The sequence below is a fragment of the Saccostrea cucullata genome, unplaced genomic scaffold (assembly GCF_032062105.1).
Source record: "Saccostrea cucullata isolate Sc308-1 unplaced genomic scaffold, CSIRO_AGI_Scuc_v1 ctg243, whole genome shotgun sequence".
In the NCBI taxonomy this organism is placed as follows: Eukaryota; Metazoa; Mollusca; class Bivalvia; order Ostreida; family Ostreidae; genus Saccostrea; species Saccostrea cuccullata.
In genome coordinates this window covers 177,209-197,364 of record NW_026924631.1, presented here as the reverse complement: position 1 = coordinate 197,364, position 20,156 = coordinate 177,209, and the positions used below count along the sequence as shown (strand labels likewise).

General features: G+C 33.2%; 1 protein-coding gene and 1 long non-coding RNA gene across 2 annotated transcripts; both read right to left on the bottom strand.

The window, feature by feature from the left end:
* Positions 1–5,027: 5,027 nt before the first annotated feature.
* Positions 5,028–11,682, bottom strand: LOC134266892 (uncharacterized). The gene is made up of 2 exons (XM_062749096.1): positions 11,111–11,682; positions 5,028–6,003 (listed from the first exon to the last, which is right to left on the bottom strand). The coding sequence occupies exons 1-2, from the start codon at positions 11,172–11,174 to the stop codon at positions 5,204–5,206; spliced, it is 864 nt and encodes a 287-aa protein (XP_062605080.1). The 5' UTR covers positions 11,175–11,682; the 3' UTR covers positions 5,028–5,203.
* Positions 11,683–18,559: 6,877 nt separating this feature from the next.
* Positions 18,560–19,146, bottom strand: LOC134266891 (uncharacterized). The gene is made up of 3 exons (XR_009992062.1): positions 19,032–19,146; positions 18,819–18,888; positions 18,560–18,655 (listed from the first exon to the last, which is right to left on the bottom strand). It is a non-coding gene; the product is annotated as an uncharacterized LOC134266891 (long non-coding RNA).
* Positions 19,147–20,156: the final 1,010 nt, after the last annotated feature.

Below are 20,156 nucleotides of genomic sequence, written 5' to 3'. Positions count from 1 at the left end.
TTCATTTCTCGGTCGAAATAACCTTTGCTTTTAAAATCGAACTCTTCAGTGTTTAATGTAAAGAACTTCCTTAAAACCAACCGCTCGGCTGTTTTCGTAGCTTCAAAACTCATCGGAGATTTACGAAGACAACCGATCGCGGGAAATTTGTAACCTACATTGAAGTTTCAGTTTTTGATAGGTTACATTGTTTTGACTGATTTTGAAGGGGGAAATCTAATGCTCATTCCTGTACAAATATGCTTGACACTGTCAATTCTCAGCACAGGCGAAAGCCGATCGCCTTTGTTTTCTTGTTGATAGCTCATAAAGAGAGGAAAAGTCAATGTACTGTATGATCTTTGCTGTTTTTATATTATTAAATCATTAATTAGTGTAGGGAGGGCATTGAGTCCAAAGATATTTGTATTGATAGAATTAAGTAGTTGAAATGGATAAGGAAAAAAACCAATATGCAAGAGTAGTATCATTTATATCAAACTTGACAAAAAAAAACACCTTTTCCCTATCCAACCAGATTGTTGTCAAGGTTTAAAAATATAAAATATGTTTGAGTTGATTTCTATCTAATAAAATACCATGGACGAATATATTGGTCTACTTTCCCGTATATTTACACACATTTACATGTACAATATAACACAACATCGCAAATGATAAACAGTTAAAGATAGATTCTAAATTTGAAGGCTTATTTAAATCAAAGAGGCAACTTTTGCCAAGACCTCAGTTTGAAAGATCCTGTATTGAACTCAGAGCTACTTTGCATTGAACGAACAGAAATCCTTCGATTTCCTGTGTGTGGTCGAACAGCATGAAATTAATCTTCTAAGAAATTGAGAGTATTCATCTCGCATAATTTATGCTTAGAGAAATTGACATCTCTCGCTGCAAGAGCAAGCAATTTAACCCGGAAAAGAATGTACTTTTTCTCTGTACATTCTTTATTATTAGTTTATTTCATTTTTCAGAATTAAGGTCTCCTATGATGATTTTCGTTAATTTTACAAGTTACTCAGGAAAAAAAACGGCGGTTAGCTTTCCATCAATCACGTAGATGGTTAAGTGATAAACTTTGATAAGGTAAAGAGTCTGTTTACAAACTAATGAAGATCGAGCTACTAGATCATAAAATGATATGTAAACACACACGTGCATTTGGACGTGCACCTGAAAAAGAGAGCATGCAATTGATAAGTTAAGAGTTGGCCAGGCATCATTTAGAGTGATATACGAGCAAGACGAAGTGGTCATACTGCTCATGGATTGTTAAATTGCTAGCTGTCAAGCCGCGAAAAAGCAAAACTTCTGACAATTTAAGATACAGAAAAACGTTCTTGATATGCAAAATAGGATTCTTCGTATTTTAAATAAAATAGACAATAAAAAATTCTATAAGCATAATTATATCTGTTTTCCAAATGTCTAATCTTAAATATTTTTTCTCTCACTTTTTCCCCTTTCTTTTTCCTTTTATATTACTCTACTCAGTATTTTAGAGGTTTGAACTGTGTTTGCCTCAGCAAACGTTGTCTCAATGTACAAAATCATATTGGAATTGGTAAAAAAACATTGTTCGGAAAATGCATAAGCAATGTCCAAAGGGCTTGGGAACTTACGAATCATTCTTCAAATCGAAGTTTACAACTTCGTACATCAAGATTCACTGTAAAGCGATGATTCAAGATGCTCAAGCAGCTCTATAATAGTGTAGCCTTTGGGGTCCCTTGACTGACTCCGGCGCCAATGGAGCAAAACATAAACAACCGGGAAATCAAGTACACCTTTGGATGCCCATTTCTCTGTATGGATGATATATACTGTATTGTATAATTGCACTGATACGCGTAAAAACAATATACCTCAATAGTCTTCATTTTTGTAATATTAGATGGTTTACATGTTTATGTGCTTAGTTCCCTAGGATTCAATGTTGATTGAATGGACTGATCCCCGTTTTTCCGTGCTTTAGCCATGAGGGCTGATTCCCACAGCATTATCTGTAAACCTGTAGATTTAGCTTTTTTGTTGGTATAGTCGAAAGGTTAATCGCGGAAAAACAACTGTAGAAAGGCCCGAGAAGTTGCGATTGCGGGAATATTCCAATCTTCCATGCAGATTTGCCATAAGTTACTTTCTCACACACATCCAGTTCCTTCGACCAAGATGGTTCCGGCCTCGGAGAACTTGAATTTTGCCAACTTCCTCGATCAATGATATACTTACTTGTATAATAAGAATACTGGACACCGAGGCAGCACATCTAGTATGGAAGCCTTTTTAGGACCTAATCAAAAATATTTTTGAATGGTAAAAATTAAGTTAAAATCTGGTGGTTAATTTGTTGACCCCTAGTCTCCTTAAAGTTGCAGAGTTACTGAATATCTCTATCTACGCCACTGATTTCTGTTCAGAAATCGTCAAACTTTTAATCTTTTTTGTCATGAAAAGCTATTTAAATTTAAAATAATAAAAATATTTAATATAATCCCGAATTTCAACAGTTGGTTATTAAATCAAACTTTTTTCAATATATTTTCCTCTGAGGGGAATACAATTAATAAAAAAAAGATTAATTTTAGCAACATCATTTGAATTACTCATTCAATTTTTGAACCTTTTGTAATCTTTGTGCTATTGAGTGAGCGAAGTTATAGAAAGAAAGCTAAAGGCAAAACATGAAAGGATTAACAACATGCTATATCTTAAAATTTCTCCACTTTCCCTTTTATCTACACATACTTATCTTTGACAAAAGGGGTGCCTTTATTCAACACGTGCAATTTGCTTGTAAAAGCAATGATTGTCAGAAATCAAAGTACAATTTCATCTTGTGTTCTTTTCATGTCGAAAGCTAGTGAAAAGATGAGTAACTCGTCTAGGTTCCATATTGGATACTAGTAAATTATTTCACATTGTTAAGCAATCATGCAAATACTACTCCTACACAAAAAAAATATACCAGGTCTAAAGAAAGAAGTTTTTTTTTTTAAATCCAGTTTCGAAGTATATAGGTAGTCCATTCATTTCGGGCGCATCTTAGAACGCCAAGGCTTTTCGGTGCTTCGCTCCCTACAAACAGCGAAGAGGACTGAACGCCCTTGAATTGCAAAGATGTTTCGGACCGCAATCTGATTAAATTCAGATCCTTGATCCGCTCCTATACACGAGGTAACGACAATTAAATATAGAGGAGCGGATCAAGGATCTGATTTTTATCAGATCGAATCGGACGGCTGATTGTAAAAAAAAATATACTAAATTTAAATATCCCGTTACGTAATATGAAAACTTCGAAAAGAATTTTGCTAAATGCGAACGACTCATTTTTGGTCTATCATTATATTTTAATAATCAACGTAATGATCAGCAAAAACATAGGTAACATTAATGATGAAAACAACTTTAGACACTAAGACGGTATAAAATTACACATACATGTATAACCAATCAACAAATTAAAAAATACACGTACAAATTATTCAATCAAAATACTATTAAAGAGATTTCAGACGCAGATTACTGTTTTGTGGAATATTAAAATGTTTCACCTTTGATCTTATTTTGACAATTAAGAAATAATTACCGGTAATGTGATTGTTTATGTCAGTTATGTTCCATAACGTCATGTGATAAAGGAAAACAATCAAGAAGTTATTTCAAAATATTTTCATAAGAGAAATAATAAAAATCGTTTGATTGTTCTCTCAGAAGCCTCAAGATTTTTGAAAATCGAAATTTACACACAAAAAAATCTCTTGAAATATCATCTAACTTGGCATCATAGTCGGAATGAAAGGACGGTTTAACTGTCTGTGGAATTCTTTATACACATGCCCTAATACAGTCCATTTGCCCAGTGGCTAACAAACTTTTGTGTTCAGTGAGTATATACACAAGGCACAATTAGTTATAAAAATGAAATAATACATGTGTTCAATTTCAAAATCGTTTTTTTCCCACGGAAATTCCGAAAAGAATGCAGCCGTAGGAATGAATTAAATCCAATATTATCTACAATTAAGGGAACGAAAAACATCCAACAAGATACGAACAATTGTATTTCAGCAATTCAAAAGAACACTTAAACAACAAAGGGGTAAATGCAAGCACGTTAAAAAACAAGAGGCCCATGGGCCTTATAGGTCACCTGAGCATCATGCAACAACTTTCAAATGATTGAATTTGGTTCATGTTTTAAGCTAGATGCTATGGCATTCACAATTTTGAAAGAGGCACCATTGCTTATCATAACTATACACCTAGCAATTGTTTAGTTTGTTTACTTAATACCCATAATTTTGGTGGAGGCACTCTTGCTCATCACAACTATGTACTTACTAGTTAGTTTATTTAATACCCAGGAGCAGAGAAGAAGATTTTCAAAGAATTAATGCGTTTTCACTATATAATCAATAGAGCCCCGCCCTAACACCAAAACCCCTGACCCTGGGACCATGAATTTCATAATTTTGGTAGAGGCACTCTTGCTCATCATAATTATGTACTTAATTGGTTTATTTGATACCCAGGAGCAGAGAAGATGATTTTCAAAGAAATAATGCATTTTTACTATATACTTATTTAGCCCCGCCCTAGCACTAGATCCCCTGATCCCATGGCCATGAATTTCACAATTTTGGTAGAGGACTCAATGCTGATTACAATTATACCAACAGTTAAACTGCCTGATGTCCAGGAGTAAAGAAGATTTTTAAAGATTACACTAATTTTAGTGGTTTTGGCCCAACCCCCAAGGCCCCAGGGGGGCAGGGACCGTGAAATTCACAATTTTTGTTCCCCTTTACCCACAGATGCTATATGCCAAAATTGGTTAAAACTGGTTCAGCGGTTTCAGAGAAGAAGCTGAAAATGTTTAAATGTTAACGCACGACGCACGACGGACGACGGACGACGACGGACGAAACCGGATAGCAATAGGTCTAAAATCTAAATATATAGATAATTCAACGTATCCAAATATGATTTAAAAGAGAAGCATTTCAGACTGACATCACTCTGCATACATTTCACAACTATTTTGTCTCAAAAGACAAATCCAAATTAAGGCACTTTTAGAACGCTTTTCATTCACAACCATTATTGTTCCCCTCGAAATGCAATTAATTTTCAAATCAATCCAATGTGGATGTTGATTGTCCAGTTCGAAAATTTTCAGAGAAGTCTTAAGATGTTTCTTCCTTCAAGATGGCTTTTTCAGGTTCGAAGGTTTGTTAGAGTCTGTAGTTGAAGTTTCATTTACTACTTTCACAGAATCAACTTTGTTTTCTATTTCGTCCTCTGTTTTTACTTCCACATTTTCATTAAAAGTTACACTTTTGCCAGATTTTGAAATCACCGAAGTTTGATTCGAAAGTTCAGACGAAGGCACTGATTTAGGCGATGAAATTCTCGAAAGCAAAGAAGCATTACCGGAAGTAGGTGAGGGAGTACCCGGATTACTTTGTATGACTAGATCCACAGAATCATTTCCGGACCCTGGAGTCGGAGTTTCCGATTTACTCCTCTTAAAACTATCAGATCTGCTCTGTTTATATATATTTTGTTTTTGGTTCTTTTGGGTTAAACTTGGTATTCCATTTGAGACTTTGTTTTGTTTTAAGAAACCACCCACTGAAGAATTGTTTTTCTTTTCTTTTTCGCTCGCTTCTTCAACAGTTATCACAGTTTGTTTATTGGAACCAGCCTCCATTTGAAGATTCTTTGATACTTTGGACCGTGTCGACCAACGTTTCAAGAACCCCAACGCTGGGGCAACCTTCGCCATCTCCTTCCTCTTCATTTGAATCACAATTAATCGGGCTCGTAAAATCTTTTTAGTGTTGTCATCCAACGACTCCAGATTTTCATTTTTCTCGAGTGTTTTCTTGCAACAGCAGTCGACGAGTTTAGCGACGGTAAATGCGAGGATAAGGGCACCAAAAGAGACGATGATAGGGGTCAAGATTTTAGGGTAATCAGGATTTGAAGTGCTATTATCATCTGAAATAGAAACGTCCACAGGTTACATTACTGAAAGAAAAGATATATCTCTCTCTCTCTCTTTCTCTCTGCGTAAAATTTTATTCATTGTCCGTAATTTGACTAAGACATGGCATCCTAATAAATGAACTTTTAGGCTAACTGGAACAATGAGAATTAAATGTCTGTAAGCATGACACCACGACTAATTAAATGACAGTGATCAAGGACAACCAAACTAATTGGCACAGTATAAACGACATTTGAACTAAGGTGTAAAAATTAATGAAATATCAGCTTGATGACAAATTGATTTTACCTTTGATAAATCGACAATACGAAATTGTATAATAAATCCCCTAATCCCAGGTTATATTTTAACGAATCGACCCTTTTCATGTGGTGTTTAATATTTCGCGCAAATTTGTCCAATTATTATAAAATGTGAAAGAATTTCGCCTTGAACAATAGGTAAATAAACTAAACCACTTTGTCCCAGATATGAAATACAGAAAATATGCAAAATAGAAATCAATGACCACAATCAGTGTTATAGAGCCTATGGTCATATGGGGCTATATAACAAAAGACTGATATTGACTGGCAATATTTTTGGTCTGTCTATAATTTGGTCTTTTTATGTCGATTTCCTGTTATCCAAAGGTATATTTTGAAATTTTACTTGTGTGATACTCTATAAGGTATTGTGAGTCTTTATTTAATTTTAAATAAAAATGTCAAACGAAAATAAGCAGGCAAATTTAAAGAGTGTGGCCCCCACGTTCGGTGTCTTAGTGGATAGGATGTCGACATTTATGGCATATTGTGTCAGATATGAACGCCCTGTCATACGTGATTTAAAAGTAATCACCAAAATTTAACTTTGAGCTTCAAGCGTTAAGGTCATGGTTAAAGGGTCAAATCATAGCATTCTCGAAAAATTATGTAAATGTAAATTATGAAATCCCTATCTCTTTTCAATCAAAAGTTATAAGGGGAAATATAACATTTTTGAAAAGTAGGTCAAACTTGAATGTCAAGGTAACAGGGTCATAAAATCATAGTATATATTTAGAAAGTTCTTGTCATAGATGATACAACACTGCATGTAATATGAAAATCCCTGTCTTTTTCTCTTTGAAAAGTTAAGCTATTACCAATGTAAGTCAATGTTAACATTTTTGCAAAGTAGGTCAAACTTCAAGGACAAGGTAACGGGATAAAAAAAAATCACACTTATATTTGGATGTCTTGTCAAGTACACGTGAAATATCACTTTTCTCATCAAAAGTTATGGTCAAGATTAAAGTTTTTGTGACAAAAAGGACAAGAAATATATACATGTATATGAAGTATGAATGTCCTAGTATTAACAAAAGTGAAATTTAATTTTTGTCCCTCACTTCGCTTTGTGGAAGGTCTTGACACAACAATACACATGTAAATATGACAAAACATATCAATGACATACAAAATCAAAACAAAAGTCAAATGTCAGTTATGAAAAAAATTCTATTATTTTACAGGAAAGAAAAACATGTGATTTTGTCCATTATTTATTAAAGTGTGTAAAATGCAAAAATGAAAGTGAAATTTTTTTTTACTTCAGATGCAGCTAAGGATAAAGACGAGAGTATTCATGTTTAATATTCCTCGCCTATTTTACAGTTATAAGAGAGAGAATGTGGAAGGACATAGTCATACAAATCACCAGTGCTCAAAAACTAATCCATATCAAATCAGATGTTGATAGAGCTGTAAAGATTTAATCGCATGAAACAAAGATTTCTGGACGGATTTCAAAAAGTTATGTAAAGTATTACAAAGAACAGTTCTGATTGTGGATACATTTTAAATCATAACTTTTGTAACAAATCATTAAAGATTTCTTTTGTTAATTGTTAATGCAAAGCTGTAGTCCTATATGTTTAATCTGTAAATGTCGTAAGCGGATTATCATTGCATTTTCCTTGAGATTATGTAGAAGAAAACCCATTTTGCAATGGCAAATTGCATTGGCAAAGTTGACTTACTTACAGTTATCAGAAAATGCATCTGAACGCCTTTGTATCTTAATGTTTTGTCTACAATGGTAAGAGAAAACACCTAAATCCAAAAAATAGGACTGTTTCTGCTTTCTGATCGAAAAGCATTGATTCAGCATCTGACACCCTCTACCTTTTTTTTTCTCTCTTTGTCGTTTATCAGATTTTCAAAATTGATTTATATGTACACCGTCCAAATTTATGTATCCCCCATTCCCAAATATATATGATACCCCTTGACCGTTTTACAAATGAATGCAATAAATTCCCACCCGTAAAGTCAAAATTATGTCCTTGACACTAAATATTTAACTTTTTCAGTGACCTTTATTTGTAAAATGTGACCTTGATTCGAGAGATGGCAAACCCATAAACCATAAGAAACATTTCACACAAGAAAAATTTCATTCAAATTAAAAGTGGCCTTGAAGTATGAATGACCTTGATCTGCGATCTACTGTATGACCTACATTTTGGTTTGGGGTAATAATATAGTCATATATAATGTATATATGTTTGAATCAACTCTTAACTGGTATCTTAGAAATAAATAGGCATGTGAACAATTTTGAAACTCGGAATAAAAAAAAACAGTATGTAAAAACCAGAAAGCCTTCTTCTCATAAGGTAAAAATAATAGTTGTTGTCCAAACCTTGTTGTCTTGTAAAAAATTATTTTGAATAACTTTATTTATAATAATTTTCAAAAAGTTACACTGACTTGTAAAAATTTCAAATGTTCTCAGTTTATGGTCTTGATGTTTGTATATCCTTTCAATTTTAAAAAACCATTATGTAATTTTTCAATCTCATATTTTCTATATTAAAAAATGCAATTTTTCAAAAAAAACCGAATTAAATCCAATTTTAATATTTTATCAAGACATTTTTCATTTTCCTAAATTTTGACTTAAGACTGTTCTCAGTGTTTTGATTGTTAAAATGAAAGTCAAGTTCAAAAACTAACACGTTATAGCGTTGACCATGACAGTATTTCTGGATATCTCTTTTCAAGTGTTAGATTTTAAAAAAGTCTAAAAATCTAATACACAAATGTATTGCTTTGGAAGAAAATATATAGGTTTGTTAGAGGACTTCTATTTTTCGGTTCCCTTATTGTCCATTTTGAACCAAGTGTAAAGAATCCTTTTAAATTCTATCAACATACACAATGAAGAAATTACAAATGTATTAAATTAATCTTTTCTTCTAGCTAGATTTTGGGGTCACTTTTATTTAAAGTACAAGGACACAAGATTTTTTTCCAAGAAGGTTATTCGCTACTTTTGGGAAAAGGGTTTTTCTCTATTGAATAATTGATATATTTTTTCTCAAAAAACTTCCTTTAGAATAATTTCTTCTTTTTTAGCCATGAGAATATGCAAGCTTTCAACTTTGCAAAAACTCCCATTTTGAATTTAGCACTTTCTTTTAGTTAACATTTTAAATTTCTCTGCAATACAGAAACTTTAATGATGACATAAACACGGCATTATATACTTCTATCAGTATATCTCTTCATGTACCGATTGGAATATATAAATCAATAATGGACAAGATATATTTTCTTGAGTTTTGACCTTTGTTTTGCGATGTGAGTAGTCCTGGTATGTTTCAAAATGATGTCGATCTTCAAAGAAATTTACCCCTCTCCATTACTAGGAGTTCTTGTTTTTGCCAGTTTTATTTGGACGCGAGTATTGGGTTCGAGAATTGAATTCCATTATCTCACTGGAAATCATGATTTTAAAAAAATCGGATAAGTCCCTCTTACATGTACACATAGTTTCTTTTAATATACGTTTTCACTAACTGCAAAACTGTAGCTCCCCGGTCTGTCAATATTTTTTTTTTTTCGGAGAGCTACAGTTCTGCAGAACTCTACATTTTCACAGTATGAGATTATTTTCTTTTCATGATAAACAATTTTTTCTTTCAATGTTAAAAGATATTTCATTGGCTATCTCATCTAGGTGTATATGGGTAATTTGGGGTTTAATTTCACTTCCTTTGTGGTAAATATTGCTGATAAGTCAAAAGTCGTAGTCTGTGAGCCTTTTTACCCCGTCTCTCATACCATAACTGGATCGAACAAATAAATTCGTCAATACAAATAATATACGTGTCAGGAGATTACGGCGTAACTAGTCAATTAAATCACTTGACTTACATATAAAATTACGTATGTAATTGTGATTTCGACAACAGGTCGGCTCCTCGGATATTGTTTATTAGTATTTATCCAGCTGAATGGGTTTTAATTGATCACTAATTTGTAAATCGCCCTCAAACATGAACGCCTAAATCAGGTTTCCACGTGAATTGAAATGTCAAGTTAAATACTGTTGCTCCATATATATAAGAAGATTATATTTATATAAAATTGTAAAGATTATGAATTTTTAAAGATTTCATGTCCAAAATAAAACGTAGATGGTGTTGAAGATATTTTGAAGTATCAATTACCTGAAATAAACTTCATTTTGTACTATTTTTTTTTATAAAATGATTTTTACGTGTGACTTTCATGACTCCACCGTGTAAAATGCATAATCAGATTAATTTCGGGGTTTTTTTTTGGGGGGGGGGGGGCTCTGTGGATTATCCGCAAAGGAGTTCAGCTAATACGTAAATCACAAAACGTTGTACGCTTAAATTTTTTTTCTTAAACATTTCAACCTTAAGAGAGTGTTTGTATAATTTAAAATTCATCGCCAACGAGTGTTATGTTTGTGAAAGGTATTTTGATTTTGAAGTGATTAAGGTCAAGTGAAAATTCATGATTTGTTTAGCGTTGTACAATCACTGCAGAATTAAGTTCGTAAATAAAGCATTTCCCTTTTTTTGGTTTCACACTCGAATAAATATCGTCAACAACAAACATTCATGGGAATTAAAATTTAGTGAAAGACTCGATGTAAAAATTCAGGTCAAATGAAAATCAAGATGAATACATTTGTAAGAACAGAGAATAATGAAATCAATTTGAAAAAGGTAAATGTTCGCTTTTATTTAAAGAATAAAAAGGATTTTAAAAAATAAAAGCTGAGGATTGGATTTAAAGTAAAGAGGAAAAAAAGTACCTGCGTGTACTAAAGCTGGAAAAAGCGAAAGACTCAAGAAATATCCATTTTTGGTCAAACCCATATTTTCTGTCCATTAACACACATTTCTTCCTTTTCCTTTTGCTGGAGTATCCATCCATTTATGTCAAAACACATAAAATTCGAGATAAATTTCCATTTTTTGTTGTTTTTATTTCCAATTCTTCGTTTCGAAAATCCAAACACATAAATCACTGTATCCAAAACCAGTACACACCGTATTTATTTATTTCACCTAATAATAATTTAATTCCATGTCACGCAGTAATTAGCGATTATTATATTACACGGATTTAATCCTACGAGGTTTTGGTTTTCAGAGCGCAGGCCACTGTCCGCAGCACCAAGAGTGGTCAACCAGGGAACGCAATACAACACCGAACCAATGGCGAGTTCGAGATCGTGATCAAACAGCCGGCTTTCAATTAGCAATACCTACCTATTCAACAATTCAATAGCGGGCTAGTACCATGTAAACTCCCAAAAACTTCGCAGCACTGGGACATTTAATTCCATGTTTGTAATTATTAAAATGGCCACGCAGAGGTATATAAAATTCAGATATGTTCAGTGGCACGTTTGCCTCTTTTGGGAGATTTTGTAAAACGGATAATAGAATATGGAGCTTTAAATAGGATTAAAAGATTTGCCCGGTAAAAAACTTTATGACATTCGGTTGCACTGTAGAGAAAGTGCCAAGGAACTCAGATATAGTTCTGCAAATGGTGAAAATATAAATACCTAATATCTTAGATTAATACAAGATTTTTTTGTTGAAAGTGTTCGGAAATTATTGTAAATTATCTTTTCCATTTTTGTTTGGATTGTTTGGCCTGTTTGTTTATTTGATTTTTGATTGTCAGTTTTTGTTATTGTTGTTTTTTTTTATTTTGTTTTTGTTTATTCAGTATTACAAATCAGAAGGTTCTACATATATCCGGTAGAACACGAGTACACAGTGCTTTTTAGTTGAGTTGTTTCTACATGAATCGTGTTCTCATCTGATCTAACAAATGCTTTTCGAACAAACTATATTTGTCAATAAAAATGTGTAGTTTTCCCTTTCTGACTTTAAAGGAAAAAAACTATGGGGAAAATACAAATATTCATTTAGAGGGAATGATATATGTTTTTTTTTTTCTTCATACATCCGGAAATAGTGTTGATCTCAAGAAACCGAATCTTCCCACTCAATCATATATTTTAACTATATAAAAAAAATTATGAAATTCACATAGATGTCCTCTCAGAAGAGGAGGCTTCAGACATTGTTTTAGCATTTAAGGATATCCGATCCTCAGCCAGGAAGGATAACTCCAAAAATTGATATTTAATATTTAATTCTGACGCCCCCATAATGCAGCTGATGCCAAGGTTTTAAAATGTATGTTACATTCTAAGGGCGAGGTTTGAGAGGACAAAATAAGCACCACCTCTTATAATTGATGACCATAGTATACAAGTTTTGGTTTGTTTTTTTTTTTCAAAAGAAGTCAGACATCAAGTACATGTCTTGAAGAAAAAATATTAGTCTTGAAACAAGGAAAACACACTTATTCGTTCATGCAACAAAAATATCTCGATGTAGGCCTAATGGTACATATACCCCCCCCCCGCCCTCCCCGCCAATTATATTTGAATAATTCAATATTTTTTTATTCACCTTACACCATATCGATTTAGCATTTTAATGATGACCCCTCCCCCCCACTAATTTCACACACACACACAAAAATGTAAGACCATGTTTAAAAAAGTAAAGTTTGCTTGCATGTGTAACTAGTGTTTTGTAAGCTCCTAAATTTGGATCAAATTTAATACCAGTAATCTTGATTTTTCGTGTGACTTTTAAACGAAAGGAAAGAAGCAATTGCAAGGAATGATTTAAAAGTCTCATTGTGTAGCAGTGAGTGTATGCATGAGATCTTATGAGATCATAGGCGCCAGTCGGTATATTTAAATAATTTTATAGGTATCTGCAGCAAATATAAAATTCAAAACAAAAACAAAGAAACGCGACAAAAGGCAAACACCTACTCCCAAAATTATCCCAAAAATATAAACCAAAAAAATATTCAATATTATAAAGCAAACATTTATAATGAAATAAAACAAGTAAATTCAAAGAATTGTCCCCTGCGTTCGGTGTTATAGTGGTTGGTATTCAATTATTTATAGCATATTGTAACTGCATGTCTTGTAAATATGTCCTGTCTTATCTGTCCATCATACAAAATACATAACTAGTATCAATACTGTATACTTTGTCACAGGTAATAATACATGTACACATAAGTGGAAAAAGAGAAATTAAAAACCCAGTTTCTTCTGTTATATACGATGAAAATTATTTTTTTTGATAATTAAGTCAAGGTCATAAATTCACGATGGTTCCTTCCGAACTGAGGTTGTTTTCACAAGTAATGTACATATAAAATATTACTTTCATTTCTTCTTTCGTACATGACCAATTGGATGTCCAGTCTTCTCTTTTAAAAGTTATCACAGAAGCGTCGGAAGCAAATTGAAAGTGGGGTGGCTAATTGAAAGTGGGGGTGGGGGTAAACCAACAAAATAAACGTCATAAAGATAAAACCCAATTTTCAATGCATAAATATGGAACGCCGTGGCTGCCTTATGTTAGATGATTATATTACATGCTGTGGATTTGTAATTATATGCTGTTGTTCTTTTATTATATGCTGTGGGTTTATAATTATACGCTGTGGATCTATTATTATATGCTGTGGGTCTATAATTATATGCTGTGGTTTTGTAATTATATGCTGTGGATCTATTATTATATGCTGTGGGTCTATAATTATATGCTGTGGTTTTATAATTATATGCTGTGGGTTCATAATTATATGCTGTGGATCTATTATTATATGGTGTGGTTTCATTATTATATGCTGTGGGTTCATAATTATATGCTGTGGGTGTATTGTTTCATATTCTGTCGGTTTATTAGAAACTAGCTATTCGAATCTGGACTTCTGATTTTTTTAGTTTACTTGCTCAAAAAATGGTGGCAACTGCACTAGGCCTAACCGTAATAGGAATGAGAGAGTGAAGTGCTGAATAGGAAGGCATTACCTGATTGGTTTAAATGAGGTACATGTATGTTATTTTTTTTTTTTAAAGTAAAAATATTAATGTTTGAAATAAATGAGTGAATGTATGAATATTACAGAAATATAGAAATACCAGGGGAGACTATAAGAGCGGAGGTTGATTTTTTTTTTGGCAGAGTGTTATTTACTGGCGGTTACTAAAGTTAATTTTCAATTTTTTAAACAACTGCAGTTTTGACCTATAACCGCCATGGGACCCTTTATATTTTTTTTTGGGGGGGGGGGGTACAATGGGGTATAAGCGCCTTGAATAAAGTTTCAAACGATTCCGAAATTAAATTAGTATAGTAGTGAGAGGACAAAAGGTTTGTATAGAGTTCTGTGGGAAAATAATTGGTACTCTTTTCCTTATAGAGATCTTAATTTTTAAAATGTTAAGGGAATTTAAGGTCAAGAAAAATGATATTTTGCTCTTTATTTGACGACACACCGAGAGGAAATATACATGTATATATAAAATAAGAAAAAAGATTTGTTTTTGGTGTGTTGAGATTTGAGAGGAGTTATGTCCTTTGTTAAAAGAGGGGGTAGTGAGAAGAATGTAGATATTAGCATAGGCGTCGGAACCGGGGGGGGGGGGGGGGGAGGGGGGTTTGGCCCCAACTTTTTTTCCAAACATATACTTAGTCTAGACATTGAACATTGTTTCTTGGGTTTAGCCCCCCTCCAACTTTCCACAGATACGTCGCAGTATAGGTTAAAAATGGGGAAATTGGTGGTGTTTGGAATAAAATTTTTGGTACTGGTAAGTTCGAACCTACCCCCCCCCCCCCCCCCCTACGAAATAGAATTTTCGTTATTAGGGCATTTTCCTTCTTTTTTTTTTTTTTTTTTTTTTTTTGCTTGTCAGGTTTTTTGATGGAATATATATTTTTTTATCACTTAGCCCCCCCCCCCCCACTTTCAATTTGCTTCCGACGCCAATGATTAGTATAGCGTGATGCATTTGATAATGTCAGAGGAAGTAAGTAAGTTAACAATGTGCATCAGATTGCTCTTAATATGATAAGTATTTGCAGTTTATGGCATCGTTTGAAACTTTAATCCAAGCGCTTATAAAAAAAATCCTACCAAAATATAGGGTCCATGGCGTTTATAAGTCAAAATTGCAGTTGATAAAAATTAACTTATAGGTATCGGCAGTAAATAACACTCTGCCCCCCCCCCAAAAAAAAATCAATCCCCACTCCTACAATCTCCCCTGGTATTTCTATATTTCTGTTATATTCCTACATTCCATAAAAAAAATCAACCCCCGCTCTTACAATCCCCCTGGTATTTCTATATTTCTGTAATATTCATACATTCCCTCATTTATTTCAAACATTAATATTTCTACTTTTAAAAAATAAAAAAAAAACATTACATACATGTTCCTTATTTAAACCAATCAGGCAATGTCTTCCTATTTAGCATTCCACTCTCTCATTCCTATTACGGTTAGCCGCCATTTTTTGAGCAAGTAAACTAAAAAAACTAGAAGTCCAGATTTGAATAGCTAGTTTCTAATAAACCGACAGAATATGTAACAATACAACCACAGAATATAATTATGAACCCACAGCATGTAATAACGAAACCTCAGCATATAATAATAGATCCACAGCATATAATTATAGACCCACAGCATATAATTATAAAACCACAGCATACAATTATAAACCCACAGCATATAATTATAAAACCACAGCATATAATTATAAACCCACAGCATATAATTATAAAACCACAGCATATAATATTGGACCCACATCATATAATAATAGATCCACAGCATATAATAATAGACCCACAGCATATAATTATGGAACCACAGCATATAATATAAGAACCACAGCATATAATTATAGACCCACAGCATATAATAAAAGAACCACAGCATATAATTACAAACCCACAGCATATAATAATAGACCCACAGCATATAATTATAGAACCACAGCATATAATATAAGAACCACAGCATATAATAACAAACCCACAGCATATAACTATAGACCCACAGCATATAATTATAAACCCACAGCATATAATTATAGACCCACAGCATATGATTATAAACCCACAGCATATAATTATAAACCCACAGCATATAATTATAAACCCACAGCATATAATATAATCATCTAACATAAGGCAGCCATGGCGTTCCATACATAAACCATGTCTATCTTTGCAAAAAAAAGGGGGGGGGGGCATGACATGATCCTGACAAGGAGCACAAAGCAGGTGTGATCGGAACATTATTTTGTTTAAATACCTTCCGAGGTCCTTGATTGGTCAATAAAACATCAGGGAGATCTATCTTTTTTCTTGTATAAAGACGAAAATCATGCAGCTATTTCAGAGATTACAAGTAAACAGGACAATAGAAAAATTGTTGTTTATAAAATGTATTTAATTTTAAACATAATACATTTAAGCAACATCTACATCGAAGATTGGATTGAGGCAATCAAATTGTCAATTTCATCCGAAACTAATCTATTGAACTCCTCTTCGTTCAGTCCCGTGTCAACATCAGTTCCCAAATCTTCTGGGTTTATGATGAGACTTTTCTCATTTCTTTTAAAATCTGAAATAGAAATACATGTACATGTATTAAGATTGAACTGCTTTTTAAATTTAGTATTTTTCATTTATCGACCATTTAAATAATATTTAACTGGATAAATCATTCCTTTTTTGAAAAGTTAATACAGTTGTCTACTATACATGGTTAATATACAAGAACTAACTTTTCTTTCCCCACCATTTCCGTAATTCGAACACTCCCATAATCATCAACGAAAATCCAGGAAACATCTGAAAGCGTTAAAAAATATAATATTAATTTGAAATCCTGGAAACCCAGTGGCATCTAAAATTCGTGTTAATTTTGTTTTTACTGAAAGCAAAATTTATATTACAATTATTCTAGCTATAAAGAAGATGGTATTCTACTTACTTTATACTGATATGCTGTCTGTCTTGAAAAAGTAGATTCCAGTCGATGCCAATATTTCTAATTTAAATCTATCAGAAACTTTTGTTAGAAAACTCGCTGATATTCCTGGAGAAATACTTTTCTTGGTTTGGAAGTAACCACAAACTACTGCCAGTAAATTGTGACGTTTTAATTATTATGACGTCACAATGATAATATGTGAAAACGAGACTGACATGCAATCTCACCAGAGGGCGTATTACGCTTCGCTCAACACTTCTTTATAACTGGAACGATAACTCTGAGTAGAGATTGACAAATCGCTACTTCTCGGGTTTTTCGACCTTTAGAGATTATGCAATTTTAGGGGCATAGCTCGGCTATTGGGGCAACATACACAACTCTCGTAGATTTTTTTTAAATGTGAAAGTTAATAAAATATTTGCAACGCTTTAAAAAATTTCCTACTTATTATATATAATATATTGAAATGAAAAAGATACACATGGGAAACATCTGAGGTGGTGATATATAGTGTTATCTTTTCACTCGTATTTTCAAGTTATGTTATACCGGTATACCTAACACATAGGCGTCGGAAGCAATTGCAAGTGGGGTGCCGTGGCTAATTGAAAGGAAGGGGGCGTTTAACCAAAAAAAGGTAAAACCCAATTTTCAATGCATATATTATGTCTATCTTTGCAAAAAAAAAGGGGGGGGCATGACATGATCATGACAAGAAGCACAAGGTGGGTGTGACCCGTCGGCAGGGGATGTTCACCCCTCCATGGCACCTGATCCCAACTCTGATGTTTTTGAGGTCCGTGTTTGTTCTGCTCCTATATTGTTTTGTTATATGGACTTTTGATCTTGAATACTGTTCTTCATCTCCATATGTTTCACATCTATATGTCATACATGTAGATAGCTGTGTTGGTAGACAATGGTAATAGTCTGACACTCACAGCGCATTTTCTCTCAAAGTGTTTGATACATTGTGTAAATTTAATTCTTTGGTTGAAAATCATTACAGAAACAAGTGTCTATGAACAGAGAGTCCGGAAGAAAATAGATATATTGTTAAAACATACATTTTTTTTATTGCTACATGTATTTTTTTTTTGAGTACTTATTCATTTGTTTAAATACCTTCCGGGGTCCTTGATTGGTCAATAAAACATCAGGGAGATCTATCTTTTTTCTTGTATAAAGACGAAAATCATGCAGCTATTTCAGAGATTACAAGTAAACAGGACAATAGAAAAATTGTTGTTTATAAGATGTATTTAATTTTAAACATAATACATTTAAGCAACATCTACATCGAAGATTGGATTGAGGCAATCAAATTGTCAATTTCATCCGAAACTAATCTATCGAACTCCTCTTCGTTCAGTCCCGTGTCAACATTAGTTCCCAAATCTTTCGGGTTTATGATGAGACTTTTCTCATTTCTTTTAAAATCTGAAATAGAAATACATGTACATGTATTAAGATTGAACTGCTTTTTAAATTTAGTATTTTTCATTTACCGACCATTTAAATAATATTTAACTGGATAAATCATTCTTTTTTTGAAAAATTAATACAGTTGTCTACTATACATGGTTAATGTACAAGTACTAACTTTTCTTTCCCCACCATTTCCGTAATTCGAACACTCCCATGATCATCAACGAAAATCCAGGAAACATGTTCTGAAAGTGTTAAAAGAATATTATGAATTTGAAATACTGGAAACCCAGTGGCATCTAAAACTCGTGTTAATTTTGTTTTTTACTGAAAGCAAAATTTATGCTACAATTCTTCTAGCTATAAAAAAGGTGGTATTGCTACTTACTTTATACTGATATGCTGTCTGTCTTGAAAAAGTAGATTCCAGTCGATGCCAATATTTCACAGATAAAATCTATGAGAAACTTTTGGTAGAAAACTCGCCGATATTCTCGGAGAAATACTTTGTAACCACAAACTACTGCTAGTAGATTGTGACGTTTTAATTATTATGACGTCACAATGATAATATTGAAAACGAGACTGACATGCAATCGCCAATCTCTCACCAGAGGGCGTATTACAAGTGGAACGAAAACTCTGGGTAGAAGTTGACAAATAGATGCTTCTCGTGTTTTTCGACCTCTCGAGATTATGCAGTTAGGGGCAAAGCCTGAATCCTGAGGCCTCCAAGCAGAATCGGTAGGCCTCGGGAACCAGGCTTTAGGGGGAACATACACAACTCACGTAGATTATAAAAAAAGAAGTGTAATAAAATATTTGTAACGTTTTGTTATCTTTTCACACGTATTTTCAAGTTATGTAATCTAAACACATACATCTGTATATAGGCGTTGGAAGCAAATTCAAAGTGGGGTGGCTAATTGAAAGTGGGGTTGAGGGGCTAACCCAACAAAGAAAGGTAAAACCGAAATTTCATTGCCATATTATGTCTGTCTTTGCAAAAAAAAAGTGGGTAGTCATTAAATAACCAAAATCTAATTTGATTTTGACTGGCGATTCATGAGTTACAGTATTGAATCTCATATAGAACACTAACTCCCACCCCCACCCCGGAAGTAAAAATCGAAATCACCTTTGCCCCACCCCTTTATGCATCTTTCTCAGCTTTAGTTCTCCTTTTTATTGTAGTTTATTACAATGATATTAATAAAAAGCTAACTATTGACTATGTATCTAAATGATAAATAGAAATATCCTTTTTTATACCATCCGCTTGAAAAATTCGGTTAATTTCTTATCTCCAGTCCTTCCGCAGCTAGTTCTTAAAAGTTTTGACGCTAATTACAGAGGTAAAAGAAAATAAAGAAAAATATATATATATCTTTGAGTCAAATGCTGACTGACGTTTTTTATACTGTTAGTCCATTATTTATACACTGAATTCAATTATTCCCCGATCATAACAAGGAGCACACGACGGGTGTGACGGTCGGCAGGGGATGCTTAC

Excerpts from the sequence above, each read along its gene's own strand:
- LOC134266892 (XM_062749096.1), bottom strand. The coding sequence starts at position 11,174 with ATGGGTTTGACCAAAAATGGATATTTCTTGAGTCTTTCGCTTTTTCCA. Across the intron at positions 6,004-11,110 it reads TCCAGCTTTAGTACACGCAG|ATGATAATAGCACTTCAAAT; the intron begins GTACTTTTTTTC and ends TTTCTATTTCAG.